At 40.9% G+C, this 26,216-nt stretch overlaps 1 protein-coding gene across 1 annotated transcript; it reads left to right on the top strand.

Annotated features, from left to right (window-relative positions):
- The first annotated feature begins 12,874 nt into the window (after positions 1 to 12,874).
- LOC143884359 (fructose-bisphosphate aldolase 3, chloroplastic-like) lies at positions 12,875 to 19,305 on the top strand. Its single transcript, XM_077387873.1, has 6 exons — positions 12,875 to 13,098; positions 15,727 to 15,996; positions 16,220 to 16,329; positions 16,533 to 16,623; positions 18,374 to 18,643; positions 18,730 to 19,305. The coding sequence occupies exons 1-6, from the start codon at positions 12,943 to 12,945 to the stop codon at positions 19,006 to 19,008; spliced, it is 1,176 nt and encodes a 391-aa protein (XP_077243988.1). The 5' UTR covers positions 12,875 to 12,942; the 3' UTR covers positions 19,009 to 19,305.
- The last annotated feature ends 6,911 nt before the right edge of the window (positions 19,306 to 26,216 follow it).

Genomic DNA, 26,216 nt, shown 5'->3' with positions numbered 1-26,216 from the left:
AAAATTCTAAGCATCTGGAAGAGAGGTGATGTCAGCAGGAGCATCAGCAGGAGTATCTGGCTCCTCATCAGTAATCTTCGGCCTGGCAGGGAGAGTCATGTTCTGCATCAATAGGTTTGGATTGCAGGCCTGGAGCTCCTGGAGGCAGTCGTAGTATCCAAGACTATAAGCCTCGCTCAACAGGCTGAAAAGTTCAGCCTCCTTTGCCTCTGTGGCCTCTTTCACTGCCTTCTCCTGCCTTTCAGTAGCTCTTCCTCTTTGAGCCTCCATGGCTTCAGCAGCCTTGGCCAGTTTCCTCTTCTCTGCGGCCAGATCCTCTTTCAACAACCTCCTCTCCTCCTCTATTCGCCCGATGCTCGTTTGAAGCTCCTGCACCTCAGCGGCCAACTTTCCGTTCACCTCTTCAGATGCAGTAATGGCTTGGGAGAAATTCTTACTCTTCTCCTTGAGGTCATTATAGTAGAGCAAGATCTGAAGAAAGAAACAGAAAGAAACAGGCATCAGTATGGTGAAAGGAAGAAATGGGCAGAAAGTTAGCAAATCGAAGCACCACTTCCTTACCTGGTAAGCTGAGGATAACACAGCCTCCTCTCCTGTAGCTGGCGGCTCGTAAAGGACCTGTTGCTTGTCCTTCCGCAGCAAACACTTGCTCATGAGCTCTGCTGCTACTCGGCTCTCGCCTAGGGCAGTGTCATCCTTCAAAACGGCCCAATTGGGTCAAAAGACATGCTCACTAAGTCCCGTAGGAGGACGAGCCCCAGAACCGGCTCCGGTAGAAGCACCACCGGATTTAGAAGAGCCACCGCCCTGAGCAAAGGGGCCTATTAGCTTCACCGTAGTCTTGGGCCTCTGGGATGGGGGTGGAGTGCCCTGTGACGGGGCCGGACTCCCCAGTACAGTCGCCTTTCTCTTCTGGCGCTCCTGTTGTGCCTGTGCAGCACCCTCCTGTGCCCGTGGCTGGGCTCCTTGCCTGATTTTCTCGACGGTTGATTGTTTCTTCATCTCTGCAAGACAAATGAGCAGCCAACGGTCAGAAGCAAGTATATAAAAAATAAACAGATTGCATAGACAAGTCTAGCTACATACGTTCTGGAGTCGCGGCACTCACGCCCAGCCCGACCAGAATCGCCTCTTCAGAAAACTCCTTACAACGGATGAGGCCCGATTGCTCGATCTCCTTCCGCATCAAGGCGAATGTTATCCTGTCCTCACCTTCGAGGAGCGGCTTTCGACTCAGTTTTGAGGTATCTGGAGTGTCCCACACTAGAGGGACGGACCAGGGCTCACTGGCCTCCTGATCCACAACATAGAAGAATCTATTCTTCCACGAGTGAATCGACGAAGGAATGCCAGTGATTATCTTCCGTTCAGGGCGCTGGCTAATGTAGATCCAGCCCCCTTCTTTATGCTTCTTCAGGTGTGCACAAGCACGGAACAGTGACAAAGTCACGCTCCTCTCTAACCGACCGTGGACGAGGTATAAAAACCCAACTAATAATCTCCATGAGTTCGGAGCTACCTGGGCCGGGGCTAGTCCGTAGTATCGTAGCACCGCTGAGAAAAAGGGGTGCAACGGAAATCGGAGTCCTGCCCTCAGTGACTCCTCATAAATACAGAGATCCTGGCTCTCGTTGCAGGCTCTGTCTCCCTCTATAGCTGCCCTCAGTTCAAATCTCGGGGGCACACAGTATTTATCCCTGATATCTCCCAGCATAGACCTGGTGAGGTAGTTCTCCTCGACTAGAGCTCGCAAGTTGTATTTTGGATCGGCATCCATCCGCGCTCTAGCGATCACCTCCACCGCCCGGCCAGGAAGGAATGTTGTGGACGCTTCAGCAACGTCGCTCTCAACACTCCCTCCTGCTCGCGGGAGACTGCCAGTCAAGGGTGGAGTGGCATTCAGATCTAAGATCACTTCATCCCTATCCCCTCCGTCGTCACTATCTACAAGGTCTATCCTATCAGACGCCCTAGCCACTACAGGCTCCTGAGGCATCCTAAACTCCGAACTACTGCTAGTGGAGGACCCCGTACCGGACTCGGAATTGGAAGTACTACCAGACATAGTAAAAGGAAGGGCTTAGAGGAATACCGGTGAGTGGAGCTCGTAAAGATCTTGGAACGCGACTTCGAGCTACGGGCTGCGAACTGCGATCTGCGATCTGCGGACTGCGAGCTGCGAACTGAGAAGTGGAAACTCCCAGAGCAAGAAGAGGAAAAAGATGAAAAGTAAAAAGTAAAAAGTGAAGGGGGGTAAACCTCCTTATATAGTTTTTAAGAGGCGGTTTGGCAATAAATGCGATGCACGCATCTCGAGGTCATCCGGATTGCGCCACGTGTCCCCTATTTATGACGGACACATTCTCCCACCATCAATACGATCAAGCACGCGCGTAAACATTCACGTCCCAAGAATGGATCTCCGCACTCCGCACTCCGCACTCCGCACTCCGCACTCCGCACTCCACATTCAGTCCGGAAAAAACCGTACTGGATATAACGCGTTCTCACACAACGACAAAAATCAGTCCGGTCCGCACCGAACTGGCCGCAAGACGACAAAATTCAGTCCGGAAAAAACCGTACTGGATATAACGCGTTCTCACAAAACGACAAAAATCAGTCCGGTCCGCACCGAACTGGCCGCAAGACGACAAAATTCAGTCCGGAAAAAACCGTACTGGATATAACGCGTTCTCACAAAACGACAAAAATCAGTCCGGTCCGCACCGAACTGGCCGCTAGACGACAAAACTCAGTCCGGAAAAAACCGTACTGGATATGACGCGCTCTACAAAACGACAAAAAGCAGTCCGGTCTGAACCGGACTCCACTTCCAGCCGAACTCCGGACTGCGAACTCCGGACTCGGAACTCCGAACTCCGGACTGGATAACGCGTTCTATGAAGCGCCAGGAACCAGCCCGGTTGAAGCCGTACTCCGGACTCCGAACTGCGAACTCCGGACTGAATATAATGTATTCTGCAAAGCGCCAGGAGCCAGTCCGGTTGAAGCCGTACTCCGGACTCCGAACTGCGAACTCCGGACTGGATATGATGTATTCTATGAAGCGCCAGGAACCAGCCCGGTTGAAGCCGTACTCCGGACTCCCAACTCCGGACTCCGAACTGCGAACTCCGGACTGAATATAATGTATTCTGCAAAGCGCCAGGAGCCAGTCCGGTTGAAGCCGTACTCCGGACTCCGAACTGCGAACTCCGGACTGGATATGATGTATTCTGTAAAGCGCCAGGAGCCAGTCCGGTTGGAGCCGTACTCCGGACTGCGGACTGCGGACTCCGAACTGCGAACTCCGGACTGGATATAATGTATTCTGTAATGCGCCAGGAGCCAGTCCGGTTGAAGCCGTACTCCAAACTGCGAACTCCGGACCCCGGATTGTGGACTCTGTACTCCACACTAAATTCTCCGATTCACCTCTGAACAACATCTGCCCATCCAGAAAAACGATCGTCACACTTTCCCAAGTCCCTCAATGACTTGGAAAACTGGGGGGCAACTGATGGGGTGTGAAAACACCAGCCTCTCACAGGCTGCCACCTGTCCCAGAGTAGGTGAGATCCAGCCTCTCACAGGCTGCCACCTGTCCCAGAGTAGGTGAGATCCAGCCTCTCACAGGCCGCCACCTGTCCAGGACACCTCACCCGTTTTTCCCTATAAATAGGGAAACAGGGCTCAGACAAACGGGTAATGCTAAAAACCCTCTTCTCCCTAAAAACTGACATTTCCCTTCACTCTTGCTCATACTGACTTGAGTGTCGAAGGACCTGTCCGGACTAAAATCCGGTCTGGTCTTCTGACCTCGTTTGCCTTGTGCAGGACTAAGCACTCACCACAGGACTCATACTCAACCTCCCTCGTCACTCGCTCTCAGTTCTTACGCCACTGCTGTACCTGTTACCGATTTTAGGTCTAACAATTGCCATCCCCTATCTTTGCTATTCAGATTGTAGTCAATTGACCTTGTGTTTTTTTCTTTTTTGTGTGTGCACGCACATGGAGGGAGAGAGAGAGAGAGAGAGAGAGAGAGAGAGAGAGAGAGAGAGAGTTTTAATATGTGGGCATAGCGGCGAAATCAAATCCTATTTAACTCGAAGTGGCACGACTGAGTACTCGGTTGATGACTGGGAGAGTCAAAGGAGTTTTTATATGATCTTGTTGCGCAAAACATGGACTTGAAAAGAATGAGGCCAAGGTAAAAAGGAGGACAACGAAAATGGGGAGGAGTTTTGAAACTGCAAGGGGCTGTTTGGATACGTGGATTTTAGAATCCATGTTTTAGTTTGAAAACAGTGTAAAAGAGAGTTCATGATCAAGCTGCCGTCTGCCGTCCTGATAGCGTTTCTTGGATTTTAAGTGAAATCCAGGTTTTAGAAATCTCTCCCATAACCTCAGATTTCTAAAACCTGGAAACATGGGGCGATATGCTGCTCTCGGCTGGTCTCTTTCTTTTCTTGTCTCCCATCTACAATTTTGAAGAAATCCAGGTTTCTAAAACCCGCGTATCCAAACGGAGAGAGAGAGAGCAAATAGCCAATCAAAAAATTACAAGTTAAAGAGAAAAAATTGACCGTGTCTAACAAAGAATCAGGTGCACATGACCTCATTTTTTCATCTTTATAGATTTCTATCAACGCTACTAGTTTGGGAGAAAAAAAAGAGAATTTCCCCCAACCCATTTCCCTACTGCTATCATTGCATGTAATGCTGTAGCATTTTATAAAGTGGCCCCCTCAAATTTTACAAGAGTAATGGCAAAAGAAACCAGATCCGAAAACTACTATAAAGGTTTAAATAAGCTACCAAACCGGCCCCATAGATCACATTTAGACTTTTCCAACATGTAACCCCACGTTAGGAGTACCAAACATTTAATAAAGTCTATCCTATCGACTTGACTAAAGGGATACTTTCCTATCTTAAACTTGGGTTTTACTGGTGACCGCTGCTAATACATGGGAACATTACCTACGGGCAGACATAACCGCCGGTATTGATAATCATAAATATTCCATAATTCACCAGTAAAATAGTCAAATAAATTTTTAAATCGGGCTTTCTTGTAGTGAATGTACGAAAATATTAAGCATATTAATCAAACTGTATGACAGTAAGGCCCTGTTTGTTTTGGGTTTTAAGAATTGATTTTGAGTCCTAAATTGAGTCCAAATAATCAGTTTCTGACTCAAAATCAATTCTTAAAATCCAAAAAAAAAAAACAGGGCCTAAAAATGCCCAATCTTAATGAAGGTATAAAATACTTCAAACTCAAAAAATGAGTAGAAAAAGTGCAAAAAAAGTATAGAATACAACAAACTTGCTTGTAAACATCAAAAATCTTAAAATACTTGCCGATACGTTTGCATAAAATTCTAAGTCAAATAATAATCCATACTTCATCTATTCCCCATCATATTTTACTAAGTTACACATAAAATTTATAAATTAGTACTTATAAAAGTACTAGTGTTCACATGAGCAAAAAAGCCTTAAGGTTGGCTCTTCACCACCTAAGACAAAGAAATAACTCTATCTTTGTAGCTTCTAAAATGCACTTGGGGCTTATCAGCATAAATCAAATTAGATAATTTATAAGTAGACATTATTTCAGATAATCTAACAATAATTTCTACATCAAACACTAGACCTCAGCTCTGTACATCTTAGATCTCACCCAAGGCCTCATGATGAGTGTGAAAACCCTTATACCTCTTGATCTTCATGAATTTTACCAACAAGAAGAACCCAATTGAAAGGAAAGATAGATACATGAAGGAAATGATGAAAAAGAAAGTAGAAAAACAAATCTTGAGAAAAGAGATACCCATTCACTCCGAAGTTCTTTCCAAAAGTAAAAAAAAAAAAAAAAAAAACTTCAGATTTCATTAATTGGAAGATACACTGTGATTAGGGAATGTCACGTCTGTCTACCTGAATTGAAAGCACTTCAATTCGAGCGTACAACTCTTGGAGGTGAGGGAGAAAATAAAATAGAGGGAGAGAGCTACATTATTTTACAGAAAATGAAAAATGCTATGAAAAAAAATCAAACTTAAAACCATTTCTAAAACTAAGCATTTGAACGAGCATGATAAAGAAGTAAATTTACATTTAGAAATGATACCTCCTTAAAGTAGAAATGATACAGCCTTAAATCGATCAAAGCCAAAGGCTATTCAAATAAAATAAATAAAACTTTAGAACACGCACCTTTCAAAGTGTGGGTCGAAATTAACTCCTTCCGAATAGGCATTGAAGAATTATATTGGTGCTCTGCTCGAATAGTTGAGCCTTCCTTCAAGTGGTTTGGAGAAGGGGAGGAATTTTTCCATTGTTGGGCTATTTGAATTATAAATGATTACATAACACCAACTCTAACAGCTTAAGCTATTGGAGTAATTGGTTGTTTCTCATGGTATTGGAGCTATTGCCTCATATATAGCAAAGTCATGGGTTCTAAACCCAAAAACTCCTTGATGTTAAAAATCCATATGTCCGGCCACACAAAAAAATGAGGGGCCATTCGTGAGGGGGAAGTATAAATGATTAAAGAACACCAACTCTAACAGCTTAAGCTTATGGAGTAATTGGTTGCTTCGCACAAACTTATCTAAAATTTGTGTTATTACTTAGGTTGAAGATGGTGGTTTGGATCATATTTTACTAAGAGTTATCTTTTAGACAGAAGTGATGGATAAAAAAGATTATTGGTTTTTGCAAATCACTGATTTTGGGTTATGCCTATCTCATCCCTGCACCTAAGAATGGACTAATGGGAAGTAAGCTCGGAATAACATGGAATAAATTCAGATTTGATTGAGAAATCCTAGATCCTAAATTGTAGGAGGTGACCGATCCGAGTACCTTTTGCCTTACTGATCACTAGCCAATCTATTGGCCTTGTGTAGGTGTGATCAGTTAAAGAGGTTCCTCTCTCATGTTTTCTAGATTTTCCAAGGGTTGATTGACTAGAAACCTCAAAAAACTTTGGGTAAAACTCTTGTGCTCTCTTTTCTCAATGTGAGATTGTTCTTTGAATAATGAGTGTTCAAGGGTGTAAAATTATCTCATGAAAGGGCAATATAGGTCGGACTTGAGAGGACCAATAATATCCATGGACCCGATCACAATACACGTGGGGGTGGGTCCATGTTGTATGATGATTGTTTCAACGTTCAAAAAGTTTCTTCTACAAGGAAGGTTTCAGATAGGGCTGCAACTCGGGTCGGGCGGGTCGGGTTTTGGAGAACCCAACCCTACCCGAGAAATATCTCGGGTCGGGTCGGGTCGGGTTTTTTTTCGGAAAACCCACGATTCCCAAACCCGGCCCTACCCATGATAAATCTCGGGTCGGTTCGGGTCGGGTCGGGTTTTTTCACGTTGACGCAAATTTTTAAGGAAAATTCTTGTTTGGCAAGGCAACTCAACTCATAGAAGCAGAAATTACACTCACATTACACTTGAATCAAACAATGATGTAATTACACTCACATCACACTTGAATCAAACAATGCTGTAATCAAACAATGTTGTAATTACAATCAAACAATGTTGAATCAAACACTTGAATCAACTCAACTCATAGAAGCAGAAATTACACTCACATACAATAACAGTGGGTGCGTGGGTTTTCACTTTTAACTTTGGGATAATTACATTTACACCCCCTCTAGTTTCTGACACATCCATTTCCACCCCTATAGTTTAAAACGTGACAAATACACCCCTGTAGTTTCAATTTGTTTGAGGTTTGCCCCCTCAGCTGAAGGTTCGTCCATAGATTGAAGGGTTAGGATGATCCGATGGAGCTGATTTTTTGGGCACACCATATCTATGTCAGGAACCATCAAATTAACGCTTTGGATCATCCAAATAATGTGGGCCCACATTGTTTGGATGATCCAAAGCGTTCATTTGATGGGCCCTGACATAGTTAGGGTGTGCCAAAAAAATCAACTCCATCGGATCATCCTAACCCTTCAATCTATGGACGAACCTTCAGCTGAGGGGGCCTACCTTAAACAAATTGAAACTACAAGGGTGTATTTGTCACGTTTTAAACTATAGGGGTGGAAGTGGATGTGTCAGAAACTAGAGGGGGTGTAAATGTAATTATCCCTTTAACTTTTAACTAACAATAGAAAAAAATGTACATACTATAACTTATGTAACTCGGGTCGGGTCGGGTTGGGCCCCTTCAAACCCGGCTCAACCCGAGATTCATGCGGGCTTTTGAATGCTGAACCCGGCTCGACCCGAAACCCATGAAACCTGAACCCGACCCAGGCTATTTTCGGGTCGGGTCGATGCGGGTCGGGTTTTACCCGGCTCGAGTTGCAGCCCTAGTTTCAGATATCAAACATTCTCCCTCTCTTGATCTTTGGTGATAGGGAGAGAGGGCCCACACTTAACTTGGTTGAACCCACCACTCTAAAGCAGAGGTGGGCCATCCTACGAGTGGATACATCATTTCCCTGCTGTATAAACTATACTATACACATGAATTTCTTCTATGCAAATGACAATAGAGGATCTTTAGGACCCACTTAAAAAGAAATACATAAGCTATTCGCCCCCTTTTCTTCCATGGACCAGCCCCCTCTAGTGTATTTATGACTATCCATTTACATTAAAAGGGTGGCTGAAGGAAGCAAGAGAGAGAGAGAGAATCTATCATTTAGAAATGAAATATTCGTCCCTTTTCTTCACCAGGCAACCCGTTGTAGTGTAAAAAGAGGAGTCATCAATACAAGAGAGGAGTGACCCGGGGAAGAAAAGGAGGCAATACATAATTGTTAGAGATGTTAGGCAAGAGTCCAAAGGCATTGTATGGAGACAATCTCAAAGCGGGTTTGGTGAGAAAGACAGCGACCTAACCAAACCAAAACCCTCCGCCCTTACTCAAAACCAACCCAATAGGGACTAGCTATGTAACTAGACGAAAATGCCCTTATGAAAGCCCCATCTTACCCTCAGTTCATCTAATTTTATAAATTAGCATGCCAGCCACATGAGATCCATGGTCACCTAAAATATTTAGCTTTTTTAGAAGTCACCAACAAAGAAGAAACGCATGATACATGAAAGTTCGTGTGGTCCCACTTGAATTCACAGTCTTTGATAACCGCAACAGGAAACAAGTTGATAGAACACCGTTCTATAAAAAAAGAAAATATGGAAGAAAATGATAGAGGAAAGGAAAATAATGAGTTAATTCGAGGAAACTCGGCCTCCAATATGCTAATTGCACTAATAGTGATTATTTATTACTCCAAAAGCCATACGGCATCTACATCTTATAGAAAATAGGGATAGCAAAATATGGAAACATATATCAGTAGAATATAAAATGGAAAATAAGGAAACCCTAAATATGGTAATAACTTAAATAAAGAAAATATAATCTAAATAAAGAAAACCAATTCTAACATTCCCCCGCCCTTAATTTCAACCTTGTCCTCAAGGTTTGAGATTGAGCGATGATATTTCGAGGACTTGATCTTGTGCAAGACGTTCCAAATTTCTTTTATCTTCTATTTTTTTTCTTTCTTCCTGCTTTTTGCCTTTTCTTTGTCTTATAATTATCCATTTTCTATATCATTATCGCCCTTTGCAAATTGATCAAATCATGCCATTCATCAAAGCTTCTTTGTTGTAACTTTTTTGAATGATTGGGGTGTTGATGCACGGATGATTGCGGGTGAGGATATTTTCTTTGGCGTTGGGAAGGTTGAAAGAAGCGACAAGTTTTTCGGTGTTGACTTTTTCGGACTTTACAACACTGACAATATAATCGACAACTTTCTTTTGTGGTTTTTTTGCTTTTTCTTCTATCTGATTTCTTTTTCTCTTTTTTTCTGTTACGTCTTTTCTTTCTTATTGTGTAAGCCTTGTTGACGGTGTTCTCGCTAAACTTTTCACTTAGAGGCTCTCCTAACTTCACGCAAGATAACGGTGCCATCACCTGAGGAGGATTGGAATTTTGAGAAAGAAATTCTCTAAACATCTTCATTATTTTTTCTTCGAAAGCTTGGAATCTCGAATCGATCTTTGCATCCAACTTCGCTTCCAACTTTGCTTCCAAGGATTGTTCTTCTTCTGACGAACCATTCTGTTCTTGGCATCCATGGAATAAGCCTTCAAATCCTTGATACCAATCTCGTTCTTTTGACGGCGAGTAAGAGGCATCCACCAGTAAACTGCTCTGATACCAACTTGATAGAAAAAGAAAATAGGGAAGAAGATGATAGAGGAAAGGAAAAGAATGAGTTAATTCGAAGAAACTCAGGCCCCCAATGAGTTAATTCCTAGAAACTCGGCCTCCAATATGCTAATTGCACTAATAGTGATTATTCATTGCTCCAAAAGCCATACGACATCTACATCTTATAGAAAATAGGGATAGCAAAATACGAAAACATATATCAGCAGAATATGAAAAGAAAAATAAGGAACCCTAAATATGGTAATAACTTAAATAAAGATAATATAATCTAAATAAATAAAACCAATTCTAACACAAGTATTGGATTTACCTGGAACATACCTGAGAGAATAATGGAGTAGTGTTTGGTTGTGAATATGGGAGAATAGTGGTAGGGGTTATCATTACTAATAGAGAGAGGGTGGAGAGAGAGAGAGAGAGAGAGAGAGAAGCACCATTCTCAAGAATTTTAAAGCAAATTTTTGCCTCTTTCGTGAATTTTTGCTTGAATTTCAAATGGAGCGGACAAGGGTGAGACGAGGATGGCATTTGCAGACGTGCAATGATTAACTAAGAGACATCCTAGAGAGTCTCCATGGATTCCAATGTTATATTAGAAACCAAGCAAGGAATTTCTCTATTATGGTATTGATGCAATCGCTAATGGGTGGAAGTGTGAAAATTCAATTACAAGGGAAAAAATCTTGGCCTTACTAACAATGAATTTATAATCAAAGCCAAGGGTTCTTCCTTTTCTCTTCTATTTCATGGCCAAAGCCAAAAATCTCCGACAACATCAGTCTCCTTTATAATTAGGAGAGAATCTAAATGAAATAAAAGGTAACAATTAATCAAAGCAATTCTTACTAAAAACAAGACTAAAAGAAAGAGCTAATAAAAGAAGGGCAGTGATAAATCGACTCCCAAATATCTTAAATCGACTCCCTATGTGTCTTTCTCTCTCCTATGGGTTAGAGAGAGAAAGAGGAGAGAGATAGACACATGTGGGGTCGATTTAAGATATATGGGAGTCGATTTATCACTACCCTAAAAAGAATCAATTAAATCAAAAGCAAATAATGCCTAAAGATAAAGTCAATGCAAAGATTTGCCATATTCGGTCATGCATAGGAATAGAAAGCAATCCAACGGATGATACATGCAGGGATGATCAAATAATCAATGACAATCTAAGGCTACCGTGATTTGAAGATGACGCATATGCCTGTAGACCCAATTGGGCACCTTTGGCTTTGCACTCTCTAACTACCATACAGCTTTTGGATGGACCACTTTCTTTTGAATTTATGCACTATGATTTAGGCCAAAAAATCATTTCTATAGGATGATCCCAACCCTTTGACCTATAGACGAACTTCATATTATGGAAACCTTTATAGATCGGAGGGCTAGATCATCCTATTGAAATGATTTTTGGATCATCCTATAGAGTGGTCCTTAAAGTACTTTTTGAAAAATACGGGACTGTAAGGCCTTACCTCATAAAAACTCACTAGGATGTTTAGCAAAATTAGCCCTTCCACTCAAAACCTCCTCCAAAGAGATTATCCAACCCATAATTTACGATTGGAATCTGAAGGCTTGCACAAATTGTTGGGATTTTAGTCATTGCTTGGAAGATTGCCTTGCTTCCATTCCATCCCATTCTAGGAAGGAATGGAGACCTGTTTCCAGAGTTGCTGAGGGTGTACGTAGCAGTCTCATAAATCCAGATCTTCCTAAATCTGATCTTATGATTGGGTCTAAAGTTCCCAAAGAAAATATTCTTTCAATTCGAAATGATGAGTTTGCCCAAGCTAACAGTTTTGCTTTCTTAGCCAATTCGGAAGAGGTTTTTGATGGGAAGGATTTATTGGCAAATCTCTCAAAAGAAGACCCAGGTAAGGGCATTGTCTCCTCTCCCTCCACATCTGAGGGAGGAACTTGGCAAACTATATCAAAGAAGAAAGGAAAAGCTTTCCCATCCCCCCCTTCTCTGCTGGGCCAAAGAACCCCCTTCAAAGGGCTCATCCCCGGATCTTACAAGTCCTAAGTGGGGTCTGGCTCTCTTCTCTTGGGTGATTTTGGGTTCTTGTCCCCATCTGTTTGCTGTTGGGCTTTGAATTTTGTTTCCCTTAGTTGATGCTTGCTGTTGCTTTTTTGGGGTTTTCTTTTTTTTACTATTTTCTTTTGTTGTTCTCGTGTTGTTGGTTTTTTGTCGTTGTTCTTGATTTGTTTTTATTCGTGCTGCTTTGCTCTTGGCTTTTTTTTGTTTCCCGGTCGCTTGTGGCTTGGGTTTGCTCTTGCTCAATCTTTATAATCTCCTTTTTATCAATATATCTGGTCGGGGTCTGCCTAACCCAGCTTACCCATCAAAAAAAGAAAAAAAAAGAAATTAAGCCTCCCTTGCTTTTGCGCAACCAAACACGCAATTTCTCATATTAACTATCAGCACGTGATGAGGGTCATTTGGTCAGCTCAAGGGGTATTTCGGTCCAATCGGAATAATTTTCCCGCCGCTTCACGCTCGTACAAGGATATTTTTGTAATTTCACAATTCCTTGTCCTACTGCAATTCTAGTGCGGACTTTCCGAGAACGACGTTTTCCGCCTCCCTCTCGTATAAAAGAACCCAAGCTTCTGAAAGTCAAAAACCATATTTTTGCAGAGAGAAAGAGAGAGGGAGATATAAAGAGAGAGAGGAATTTGTTGAAGGAATGGCATCTGCGAGTGTGGTGAAGCTGAATTCGTTGTCTTCGCAGTGGATTGGACAGAAATCGTTCAATCGTGATGGATCGTGTCGGCCGAGTTTCCGCCGAGTTGCATGCCCGATCCGAGCCGGAGCTTACACCGACGAACTCGTTCAGACGGCAGTGAGTTTCTAACCCTAATATCTTAGGGTTTGATTTCATATATTTTTTTAGATCATTAATTAGATTGTAGCTTTAGCTTTTGTACACATGTATAGTCGTTATTTCCCTAGATTTAGATGTGTTACGATGGATCGTTTGCAAATCGTTAGATCTTGTAATTATCTAGTTATTAGTGTTGGAAATTTGAGATCACCGATCTATTTTGGTGATTTTGATCGAGTTTTTGCCTTTTGATCTTGTACAGTTGCATAATCGTTATTTTCCTAGAATTAGATGTTATAGGATGGATCGTTTGCAAATCGTTAGATCTTGCAATTATCTAGTTATTAGTGTTGGAAATCTGAGATCATCGGTCTATTTTGGTGACTTTTGATCGAGTTTTTGCCTTTTGATCTTGTACAGTTTTTGCTTTTGTACTGTTGCATAATCGTTATTTTCCTAGAATTAGATGTGTTAGGATGGATCATTTGCGAATCGCTAGATCTTGCAATTATCTGGTTATTAGTATTGCAAATTTGAGATGACTAGTCTATTTTAGTGACTTTTGATCGATTTTTTTGCCTTTTGTTCTAGATTTCTAATCTCTTCATCGAAGCGGTTTGAGGTTTGGAGTTTGTTGTAGGCATTTTGATCGAGATTTCAAGAATTGAAGTGCAAATTCGTTGGCTGTGAATCTTTAATTCGTTTCTGTTTTAATTCGCTAAATGATCGGATTAGTTGTAGTTAAAATGATTTAAGCATGTGATTTGGATATTTTTCGTTATTTTTTAACTCACGATTTGATTATGCTGGTTTTATTTTGATTTGAGTTGTAGCAGCTGAATGATTGAAGGATTAATTTGTTATTTCTTCATCTTGGTTTAGTCACTTGATCTTTAAACTCATCACCTCTTTGTGTTAATTTTTTCAACAACTTATTTGATCTGTTTCTGGTTACAGATTTGTCTGTTAGATCTACTTTATCATCTGAAACTGGTTTAACACCTTTTATATAATATTTTTTCTGAAATTGTTCTATTTGCAGTCTATTTGTTTCTTTGGTTTTCCAATATACACCATAATGTTTCTGTTATTGTTTATTACTGGAAAGAGTTTTGTTGTGAGAAATAGGCCCTACCCCAAATCTTACAAGAATTTGCCTGATCTTGATCAGACGGTTGTCACATGTTCGGATCCCATCTGAAATCAATCTGGTGCTCGCCTCTTCAAGCTAGTTGGTGTCCCTACATGTGACAACGACCTTTTATAAATGATAAGGTGGTTGCTAAGTGTGCGTAAATTTGTAGAATTTTGGTGCAAGTGATTACACATGATCATTCATCTTCCGTTTCTTTTTGGTGTTGTTTTTGTAAGCATATTTTCACTAATCTGTTAGGCAGCTAGAAAATTATTCGTCCTGTGACCGGTGATAATTTTAAGGAGTGTGCGTTCAAGCATGTGTATTCTAGCATCACCGGTAAGGTATATGTTTGATTCTGGGGAGTGATATCTTCAAATCTTCCTGCTCAACTACCAGCCCTTGGGACATCCTAAGCTATGCACATCCATAAGAACACTATTACTTTATTAACCCGTCGATATCCCATCAACCGAGATCAACTGACGAAGTGATGAGCTGACTTGCGAAGGGTATAGCTTCTCGTGATACTATTCTGATCAGAAATATGCTCACATAACTATTTTGGGACTGGTTTGTTTGGGTTGTTTGGTTTTATTTTGTGGAGAGGACACCTCGCCTTGCTCATCTATCTAACTTCCCTTTCACAACTGCCGAATGTTTATCATGATTGTGATTATGCATTTAGAGTTGATTTATCGGTTTTCCCTTGTTCTGCCTTTTTTTTATTTTATTAATCATTCTATTTTTGGATAAAAGAATGCTATCGTTTCCTTGAACTTACGAGTGGCTTGCATGAAAGTGAAATTTCAGTGGTATTTTTTTTGGGTAGGCAATAGGTAAGCTGGGGTTAGGCGGGGACCCCTACCAGAAATTAATAGAATGGAATGAACGTTACAATCGGGTATATCTGACCCCATTAGAGTCACCAGATACAATTTCATGAGAGGGGGAGGAGTAAGATTTGGATGAATATCCTCTCCTTTACAATTTCAGTGGTATTAACCACCAGTTTAATGGTGTTTCCCTTTATGTGTATGTTCAAAATTGCTTCTGACTCCTCCCTATCTGTATTATGTAAGAATAACCTTTTTTTTACAGTTATGATGTTTGATGTTTATCAGTGTCTTCATGCTTATCATTGACTCTCTAAGTTTGGCTCCTACTGTCCGGCGCCAAATATTTCAATAAGTGAGCAAGTTCATCAAGAGACCTAGTGAAAAAAAAAACATGGCTCAATCCAGAATGCAGGAGTGTAAATGTCAAGCAATTCATTTCATCCTTTTAATGTCATAAGGAAGACGTTATCATTACTATCTGTGGAATCAACAAACAAATAGATTTCTGTGTGAGAATGGGAAACACTAAACGCCCCTATTGATGTGAAGACTGTTAAAATTAAATCTAAGAGTTTGTGCAAAGTTTGAGCAGATAAGTTCTATCCTTTTAATTCTAATCAGATTTCCTGTGCTTGACTACCTTCCATTTCTCCCTTGTTTGTGTACCTGTAGAAATCCATTGCTTCTCCTGGACGTGGTATTCTTGCCATCGATGAATCAAATGCAACATGCGGAAAGCGGCTTTCATCCATTGGTTTGGACAATACAGAACCCAACCGCCAAGCTTATAGGCAGCTTTTGCTGACCACTCCTGGCCTCGGTGAATATATTTCTGGTGCCATTCTTTTTGAGGAAACCCTTTACCAGTCAACAACAGATGGAAAGAAGTTTGTGGACTGCTTGCGTGAGGCAAAAATCATGCCAGGCATTAAAGTCGATAAGGTAATTCTGCTATTATATTTTCAGCTTGTTTTCAACCTTGAAAAACTGTTATAATTTAAGCCGACCCCAACTAGTTTGGGACAAAGGCTTTGTTGAGTTGAATTGTTTTCAACCCTGAAAAACTGTTATAATTTATTAATTTCTTTTTAATTCAAGATCACAGCCTCTCAATGTTAATGGTGCTCCAAATAATTTGTCCAATTGGTTAATGTTTTGTTCCAAGGGTCTGGTTCCTTTGCCAGGATCAAACAATGAATCTTGGTGCCAAGGTTTAGATGGATTGGCTTCAAGATGTGCTGAATATTACACGCAAGGTGCCCGTTTTGCAAAATGGTATGTATGTATCCATTTATTTTACTATGCTTACGCTGAATATCACTAATTTATCATTTCATTTTGTTCTCCTTGTAGTTTCAAAATCGACGGCAAATATTTTTTCTCCCCTTTGTTTGTTTCCTCTGGTTGATTATCAGGACACTCTTTCAAGGCATGTGTCAACTTCTATTCAATTTTGAACTTGGCTGACAACTTTGCAGGCGGACAGTTGTTAGCATTCCCTGTGGCCCGTCTGCCTTGGCTGTTAAAGAAGCTGCATGGGGACTTGCACGTTATGCTGCTATTTCCCAGGTATTTTTATGTGTTCATGATCTATATGTTTGTGTATTCTGATTTGATAAAGGTTCCTTTGTCTCCACAATTCATATTGGAATTCTTTATTCCTAATTGGGAATGAACAGACATCTTGAGACTATGAGAGAAATTTATATCGCATTAAGGAGGTTCAGTATATAACACCAATGTAAAAAGATCTAGCTTAAGCAGTTTGGATGCTTATAAATGTCATGCAGGTAAATTAGTTTCTGAAATGTGAAAGTTTTTAGCATCACACTCACATGCACAATTTAGAACTAATCTATATGATGCATGAGTCCTCCAAACATGCACAAAGTGAAAGGAATGCTGACAAAAGAATCATCATCAGATGAGCCAGAAGCGAAGAAATGAAGGACGTATAATCTGTCATTTGTGACAGAGAATAACATGGGATTCTTTTTTTTTTAAAATTCCATCCTATATTTGTTGATTAAGCCTGATTTATGACTATTTTATGTTGAGGTTTCTTAATCATTTTCCATGGGCCTGTTTGCTATTGGATTACTATTTTGTTTGTTTGCTTTTCTATATTTAATAGGCTTTAGATAGAGAATTGTTGAAAGTTGGAAAATTGGACTATAATTCATCATGGAATCCATATTATTTTATTGTGTATTATGTGATTTAAAATTTAAGCCAAATTATTTTATTGTATATTATGTGTGTGAATGGCATTTAAAAAAATATATTTTGTGGGTGAATACAAAAATATGCATGTGTTTTTTCCTTCTTATAGGATTTGTGCTGACCATTATAGTCAATAAAAGTATTGAATGATGGTATTATCTCACATGTTAACTACTTGGAATTGCATTTTCCTTGGATTGACTAAGATAAGCATATTGGTGACAATTATCCTTGGAGTTGAACCGCTAGCACTCTTGTGCTCTTCAATATTACAGTTTTCACTGAATAGAGAGAGCAAGAACCTAAAGTGGATGTGTAAAAGTAAGAGAGAAGGGAGTCATGGATTTCAAAGGATAGGGGGCTCCAATTTAGTTCTGTTTGAAAATGGTTGTGGGGACTACTCGTTAGGTATCTGGAATCTTGGTCGTGGTTCTTTCTTGGTTCGCGTTATATATCCAACAACGAGTATCCCGATTGTGTAGGGTGAGGAGCTAGACTGAAGGGATATCACCATTTAAGAAGATTTTGAGTTCATCAAAAATTTCTTTTTAATTTTAGAAGCACTATAGGATATGAAAGTTCAGGGAGATATTATGGGGACTTTGTATGCGTAGTTACTTCTTTAAGGAAGGCCAATCACTGACCTGAATGGTTACTTCTTTATATTTGGATATGAGAATTCAATAAGTTGCATAAATGTAATTTTTTATTTCCATATAAAAAGCTTACTATTAGGATGAATATAGCTCGACAACCTTGTTGCATTAGAATTCAACATGGGTATAGTGCTGCACTGGCAAACCTTGAAAAAAAGTATTAGTGGAATCAGTAATATACATATCAATTGAAAGAATTAGGTTTTTTATGGGGATTCGTGGGGATTCGAGCTCACTTGTTCTGTGCATGTGTCTCAACAAGGATTTCATCTTTATTTTCCAAACGAAATCCTATTTTGCTGGCAGTCCTCTACCTTTTATAATGACTTGAATCTATGCACTCTGGTAACCCAGATATATGTCCATGTAGATCTTGCGGGTGTTCGAGGAAAGTCTTTTATAGATTTTAATATCTGTTATTACTGTAATTCCTGCTGCAGGACAACGGCCTTGTGCCAATAGTGGAACCTGAGATTCTACTTGATGGAGAACACCCAATTGACAGGACACTTGAGGTGGCAGAAACCGTATGGGCAGAGGTCTTCTACTACTTGGCACAAAACAATGTGGTTTTTGAAGGCATCCTACTTAAGCCCAGCATGGTAACCCCAGGTGCTGAACACAAAGAGAAGGCCTCTCCAGAGACAATAGCCAAGTACACACTCAAAATGTTGAACAGGAGAGTGCCACCTGCTGTTCCTGGGATCATGGTAAACTCCCTTTAAAACTGTTTTCACATGGATCTGTATTTTAAATAAGAGTAACTAATGGAATAATCTCTGTGATTTATATGCAGTTCTTGTCGGGAGGGCAATCGGAAATGGAGGCAACACTGAACCTGAATGCGATGAACCAAAGTCCCAACCCATGGCATGTTTCTTTCTCATATGCACGTGCTCTACAGAACTCAGTCCTTAAGACATGGCAAGGACACCCAGAGAACGTGGAAGCTGCACAGAGGTCACTATTGGTGCGTGCCAAGGCAAACTCTCTGGCCCAGCTTGGCCGTTACTCCGCTGAGGGTGAGGATGAGGAGGCTAAGAAGGGAATGTTTGTAAAGGGATATACCTACTGAGGCAGTGACCGGAAAGGACTTTGCTCAGCCTCAGATTTTGCTTTAAGGTAATATAGAGATTGCCTCTAAGAAAATTAGAGGGTTGGTTTTATATTTATGTCATTTAGAGTGGCTTTTTAGAACTAATATACATGGTAGCCTATCTTCTTGTTTTTGGCTGTCGAGATTTGTGCCTCTACATAAATGTCATTGAAAAGAGAAACTTGATCTGGGTTCAACAGTTTCTAATGCCATCAAAGTAGCGTTTGATTTTAGTCTATTTCTGTCTAGGAATGAAATTCTGAGTACGCTTTTCGACTTTGTTTCTTGGAAACTTCAGTTTTACTCAGAAGTATGAGAAATTAAACCAGATAAAAGGAGAATGTGTTAAGCAATATAAGATATTGCAAGGTATTAAGCATACAACTACTCTTGTTCTCTTTCTCACTCGGCCATTTATCTTATCCTGGGTAGTTTAATCTGCTCAGATAGCTCCTTGAGGCCAGCTCAGGTCTTCTGTATACGATATTTTACTTGCTGGTAAATTTTCTAGAAAATTGGATGGCATCTCATTGATAGCTTCGACTATTTGATTGGATTACAAGCTCCTTAAATTAAGAAGTTGATATTTATGAGAAATTAATTATATGATGCCAGATCAGGCATGCTCCTGCAAGGGCGGTGCTGTTGTTGGATCAAATATCAAGGGTGGTGCCCTATGCACGAACATGCCCGATCGGGCACCATATACAATCTCCCCATGCACGAACATGCCCCCCATCGGGCCCCCATGTATAAAATCTCTATACCCGGCACTCCCGTCTTTTGTTCCTCATCTTGATAGATACGCCCTCGTCGGGGATTATTTTAACCCACCATCCTTTTAAGAAATAGATAGCTGAGTGAACCATTGTAGTTGCCCGTTTGCTCCGACTTCTTTTCGAAAAAGAAAGAGAACCGATCAGTAGAGTAGAGGTGAATTATCCCTCAACTATGCCTGCCTGATCTTAAGCCCGTTACGGATTGACATCCCTTAAAGCCCTCGTGCCTTGTTTTTTGTAGGAATCCTGAGGCATTGTTTGTTTTGGATTGTGCAGTCCAAAAGTGATTATTAGACTCAATATTATCCTTTAACATTTGAGTCCAATAATCAGTTTTGGAATCAAATTGTTCTCAGCGTCGGATTCTTACTAATGTTTGTGCTACTCAAGCAGGCGTCGGATTCTTACTAATGTTTGTGCTACTCAAGCGGGCATTCTTGGTTGCACTTCAATTGTATAAATATTATAACATATTAAGAAACAAGTAAAGGGCGGCCCAGTGCACTATGCTCCCGCCATTGCAGGGTCTGGGGAAGGCTAGATGTACGAGAGGCTGTTTGCGTAACTCGAACCCGTGACCACCAGGTCATAATGGAGCAACCTTACCGTTGCGTCAAGGCTTGCCATCTATATTAAAAAATAGTATAAAAAGGAAAAATAGAAAAATCATCACACAATAACCCACTTTACTTTCTCCTGTATTTCCCATACGCCATCACTACAGTTGAAATGGCAGAGGACTGCGTGTTGGGACTTGGGAGTTGAGAATGTATGTAGAGGCCATTGAGCAGTTCAAGCAAAATCAGATTATTTCTCCTCTTGATGATGCTTTATCCGCAGCTTATTAGCATGGAAGTCCAGTGTATCCGGCCTATTTTTTTCATATAAAAAATAAGGGTGGCAAAGTACAGGTGGTTCAGTGATCCAAAAACATAATTTGTTGTCTCCCTTTAGACCCTGTTCGTTTCGGATTTTGAGTCCAAAACCGATTATCAGACAATCGGTTTTGGATTCCAAATCCAAATCGAACAGGGCCTTAGATAGGTTCATACCCCAAAAATCCTCCCATTCACATATTCTAGGGTGTAAAATGGAGAATTCAGGATGTTAAAAAGATAAAAAAAAAAAAAGCAATACAAATATCACCACATATCAGAGGGTTATGGATGTGAAATTATATGGTGTAGGCATGCGAGTACACCATATTAAAAACTCGTGAAATGTACTTTTGGTGAAAGATATTTCTTCCAAAATACACGCAAAAACAATATGGATTCCTCGTTAATGCAATGTTCATTTGAGCTTTTCCCAATCACTTCCATTTTTCATTTGGAAAGATGCAACGAAGAGAGGATGTTTAAGATCTTTTGGACAAGGAAACTCCTTACTAGTGTCGGCCTTTAATAAGTATCAGAATCCCAACGCAAATAGGAAAAATCATCACCCGTTTCTAACGTTCGAAAGCCAACAATTCCTGAGGAAAGGCATTGTTTGAGCAACAAGAATCGTACTGTGTGGAGACGATCAGTGTAGAATAGAGATATCGAAAGACTAAAGAAATGGAAATGTTATCAGCACTATTGTATTTTGATGATCGCACTCCTCACTTAATTAAAAGTATGGTATGGCCCGCACCATAGGATGATCCGAACAGTGGAACACCTCATCGATGGATTGGATATCAGAATCCTCGAGTGCGTGCTACCACTCGAACCTTTCCAACTGGTTTATCAATGGTGTGGATACGACCGGCCATTAGGTCGGACACAGCCTAAATAGGTTGTGCCCCAAAAATTATTTCCAGAGGTTGATCCTAACCCTCCGATCTATAAAGGGTTAAGATCAACCCTCTTAACATTCAGTTCCTCTACAGCAGAATCGTCTGGGGTCTAGTTGAGTAAAACGTTAAAAATAATCTGACCACTGGGATTGGATGGAACTCCCTCAGTCCCCTACTTCTGGCATGGCCATCCGGAAGCTCCTTTCCACAGATCCAATTCGTTCCTTCTCTTGCTCCTCTCAGTTGGTCAAATCTCGTAGAGGAATTTGGTGCAGCTAGTTCTCTATCAAGTTGAAAAGGGCAACAAAAACAAACCATTTTGGTGGTTTTAGTGATCAAGCATAGGTATGCTGAAAGAAGTGGTTTTCACCCAGGCCTGGTCATCAGGCGCAGAGGGTGACCAAACCGGTATCCGGTTCTCTATCAGTAACGGCCAAGGCTGCAATGGAGTATCCCAAGAATATAGGTTACAAATTCACCACAATAGCAGGTGTTGGGTGAAAACCATTTGATTGTCCGAGTTCCTCTTCAGCATGGATTTGCAAGGATACAGCCTGAAACCCCAAACCATGACGAAACTCGAATTTGAGCTGTAGGGTTTAATTTGGATTGGCTAAAAGTAATAATGGATTCTTAGTGACCAGATCTGAGCAAAAACAAAAAGCGCATTGTTTTTCTTTTGAAGACGAGAATCAGGTTTTGGTTTTTCTGCAGAATCAAGAAGCTTTCAGAGCTGCTTCTTCTAACAGTCCTCATGAGTTTATTAAGAGAGACTGTAAAAGAAGCATGTCTGAGGGTGGAAGATGGATTTTGAAGAGAAAAAAAAATAGCCATGGGTTGTTGTTGATCCCAAGTCGTGATTACTGATTTAAGAGTGTATTTTTCTGGAAACATAAGACGAAAGAAATCAAGGATTCAAATCACAGGTGCAGTCATCGATCTGCTTCAGTATCTCTGTCTATCCACTTATCACCTTGGCCCTATTTCGTTGGCTAGGAGAGTAGTGGAAGAAGTAGTCAAAAGGGAGGTGACAAGCATGGAAGATGTGTAGAGTTGTCTAGGGAGAATAGGGGAAGAACAGTAGTAGCGTTTAGTTGCACGTATAAGACGTGTGGAAAATGTAGGGGTGCTATTATCAAAATAGAGAGTGGAGGAGAGAAGGAGAGAGAGAACAAGACAAGGCCATTCTCCTTTTCTTCCTCCCAAAAAACCTACTTTTTGAAGAAATTTGCTTGGGAGATGAGAGGAGGGGACAATTGAAACAGTAGGGTGCCACATAGGAAAAAAGCTCATGATCATGTCCCCTTTGATGTCTACAAGTCAAATGGAGTTTCCACTAAAATTTAGCAACCAAAGTGTTGGGCGTTCCATATTCCACAAATTTCCCAGCCGTCTTCCACGGTTTTGGCAACCAAACGTGGCCCTTATGATTGACTTAGCAATCTGCTTCAGTTTCTCTCTGTCTATTCATCTATCATCACATCACTGATTCGGCAATCGAGAGATCTAGATTGAAAGATATAGCAAGCATGGAAGGTAAGAAGAAACCTCCGAATTTGATGAAGTCTCAGACATTGGTTTGAACTTGGAATGGGCTAATAAAAGTACTATCGGGTGTTTAGAAAGATCCAAGTATCAGAGTGGCTGGTAACTCATTAAACTGAAGCCAACTCTTCAGCCAATAACCTGCAACTGCCAGCAAGCACTTGAGAATCCAAACGACGTTGAAAACACATAATCTGCCATGGCAAGAACACCAGAACATCGCACACATGACACAACCCCAAATGCCTGACATGATCTAACCAAATGAGTACCCTTAAACAAATGGGTACCTGCCTGTTACCAAGGATTGAAATGTCGATTTCGGCCAAATTTTCGGCCGAAATTAGGTAAAAAAAAGGAAATTTTGAATTTTCGGAAAATTTCCAAAGAAAATTGGAAATTTTGTTAATTTTTTTTTTCCCGGACCGACACCAAATCGATGTACTTTCTCGGTGTCGGTCCAGACCAAAATCAGAAATTTCGGCCGAAATTTAAAACCACACAGAGAAACTCTACTAGTTCCTTAGACAGCTCTGAGTTTAATAGCATGATCGCTGTCACCATTCCTAACAGCAACTTCCAATCCTCAGGACCGAATCAATGGCACCATTCCTCACAGCAACTTCCATTTCCCAGGACCTAATCAATAGTGGAGCTCTCAATACCAGCAAAGAGTTCCAAAGGTGTCACACTTTCCAATAATGCTAAGAGGGGCAGCCTAGAAGACTCCGTTGGATTCTCAATGGGCTACAATTAAAAGCAAATTCCCACCAGTAAGCCCACTGGTGGACATGCAAAAGAAACCCGGGATATGACAGACATTTTGAGGAACTGCAAACCAAGTACATCTGCGCACTAGTGAACACAGGCTGACCAGTGCACTAGACCAATGCACCAAAGGAACCAAGAAGTTGGTGTCAGCTGAAGGGAGGATATGCATGGTTTAGTTGACAGGTAGGAGCTTTTTGGCCAGGTGCAAAAAAAAAAGATCTCAGAAGGAACAGTAGGATATGAAAATGTGTTATCAATGGAAACAACTCAACAAAACACATGGTTGAAGGAACCAAGCAGCAGTCAAAATTTCTACTTCCGCATAAGCTCTGGAAACAACTAGTCAAGATCAAGCAAGCAACAAAACACAACTTGCAGACCAAATATAAATCTGAGTTCATCATTGTCAAAAATAAAACGATCAAACCCATCCACACTGCGTGGACCAGTGTTTAAAAAAGCAGATACGGCAGAAGAAAATCCTCATCAACTCGACATGACGCGGTCAAGTACATGGTTGACGCGGCTGAGTACTCGGTTGATGCGGTCGTAATTCAGGAGAGTCATGTAGGGCAAAACGCAGAGAACGGACGTGGCGCAACGCGGAATGCGGCCAAGGTAAGAGGGAGTCGACTCGGGGAGTTTTAAAACTATGGGGTGGACTCCGCTATATTTCAAAATTCAGTTCAAAGCAAGAAAGTACTAATGCTTTAACATGCACTTCATATAATGCTCACAGTAAACCATAAAGCAATATGGAGTGAGGTGTTAATGAATAGTCCTGCCAAAACAAGATACACCTAGAGCCAAGTATTAGATCCATTGAGCAGAGAGAGGTGGTAGACTTTGAGCTCTTAGCTGAGAAACATGTCGAGGAGACATCTGGGAGGTCCACACGTTAATCCGAAAAGCTATCACGTGCTTTCTTTGTTCTGTTTTCTTTTTTCTTTATTGGGTGCGTGGGAATCGATGGGAGCACAAGGTTGCAGGGATAGATGAGGGATTTGCCCCTCAAGTCTAGAGGAGAAGAAGCCAAAAGTACCCCATTCACTTAATGGTCATACACAGTGCTTAAAATCACAGATAGCCGTGAGGAAAAGAAGCCAGAAGTACCCCATTCACTTAATGGTCCTGCACAGTGCTTGAAGACACGGATTCGAGCAAGAACTTGGCCAAGGTAAACGGGAGACGAATCAGGCAAATCAATGGTTGGCACGGTCAACTTTTCATTAACTTGAGCATGCCAAAGGAGTTTTTTATTTGACTTTTTTTTGAATGGTGCACAAAACTTGGACTCGGGCAAGAATTTTGTCAGGCTGAAAGAGATTCAACTCGATCAAGTCGGTGATCGACTTGGGAAAATTTCTAAATAGTGGTCCTATGTGAATCCAATAGTAGAACTGAGTCAAGCAAAGGAGGCCAGCAACTTCCTCACCTCCCTCTACATAGAAGAAATATCTTCATCTTCTAACCAGTGATAAAGGATTCTAATTCATAAAAACCATGTTACACTTGGAGCTTATCAAAAGAATGAGATATGTCCTTTGTAAGCAGACACTATAACTCAGATAATCTAACAACATTTCTATTCTTCATCCACCACTACCTCAAATCAACACATCCCTGACTTCACCGAAGATCTTAAGGTGGGTGAAAAAACTTATTGAGTTAACTTATTTCACTTGACCTTAACAAAATTTCATCAAAGAGAAGAAAAGGAGAAATCCAGCTCCTACTCAACCAGAAGGTGATATCAAAGTTTGGGGCATAACAAATCAACCAATAAAGGACGATGGTTACAACTTGCCAACTAATTTGTGAAATGGAATGGAGGTATGGTCAATTGAAGGTACTGAGATGACCTCAAAAGGCATCAAACTCAAGGAACCAAAAAGCACGGAAAACTCCCAAGTAGAGACTTTCCAAAATCAGCCCATGAGCGTTGGTTGCCTTTTCAATTGGAAGGATCTATTCGAGGAGATAAAAATTTGCTTTAAGCTCTGAGTTGATAAGGCACTATGGTGGCAACATATTCAAGTAACTGAGGGTTTGGTAAGGTCTTGCTCCTATTAGATGTTGTGACATCATGAAAAAAGAGCTACATGCAAAATATCTATTGGTAGACTATTCTCAAACTCTCATTAACCATTACCACCAGTCTAACCAATGGAAATGGAGTATTTAAGAGTGTACAGTTAATCGATTCCTCGAGCTCTCCGCATGATGCAAGTGATGATGGCATCAGCCCATTGGTTTCTAGACCAAACCCTCGAGTGCTTTACATGTAGAGGTATAGAACACCATTTCCTTTG

The sequence above is a fragment of the Tasmannia lanceolata genome, unplaced genomic scaffold (genome assembly GCF_043159265.1).
Source record: "Tasmannia lanceolata isolate RefF3 unplaced genomic scaffold, GAP_Taslan_0.1 ptg000008l, whole genome shotgun sequence".
Taxonomy (NCBI): domain Eukaryota; kingdom Viridiplantae; phylum Streptophyta; class Magnoliopsida; order Canellales; family Winteraceae; genus Tasmannia; species Tasmannia lanceolata.
This window is presented reverse-complemented; position numbering and strand designations above follow the sequence as displayed.

Bases quoted from the DNA above. Each gene is read 5' to 3' on its own strand.
- LOC143884359 (XM_077387873.1), top strand. From the start codon at position 12,943: ATGGCATCTGCGAGTGTGGTGAAGCTGAATTCGTTGTCTTCGCAGTGG. The intron at 16,624-18,373 runs GTATTTTTATGT...TTCCTGCTGCAG, and splicing joins GTTATGCTGCTATTTCCCAG to GACAACGGCCTTGTGCCAAT. The intron at 18,644-18,729 runs GTAAACTCCCTT...ATTTATATGCAG, and splicing joins CTGCTGTTCCTGGGATCATG to TTCTTGTCGGGAGGGCAATC.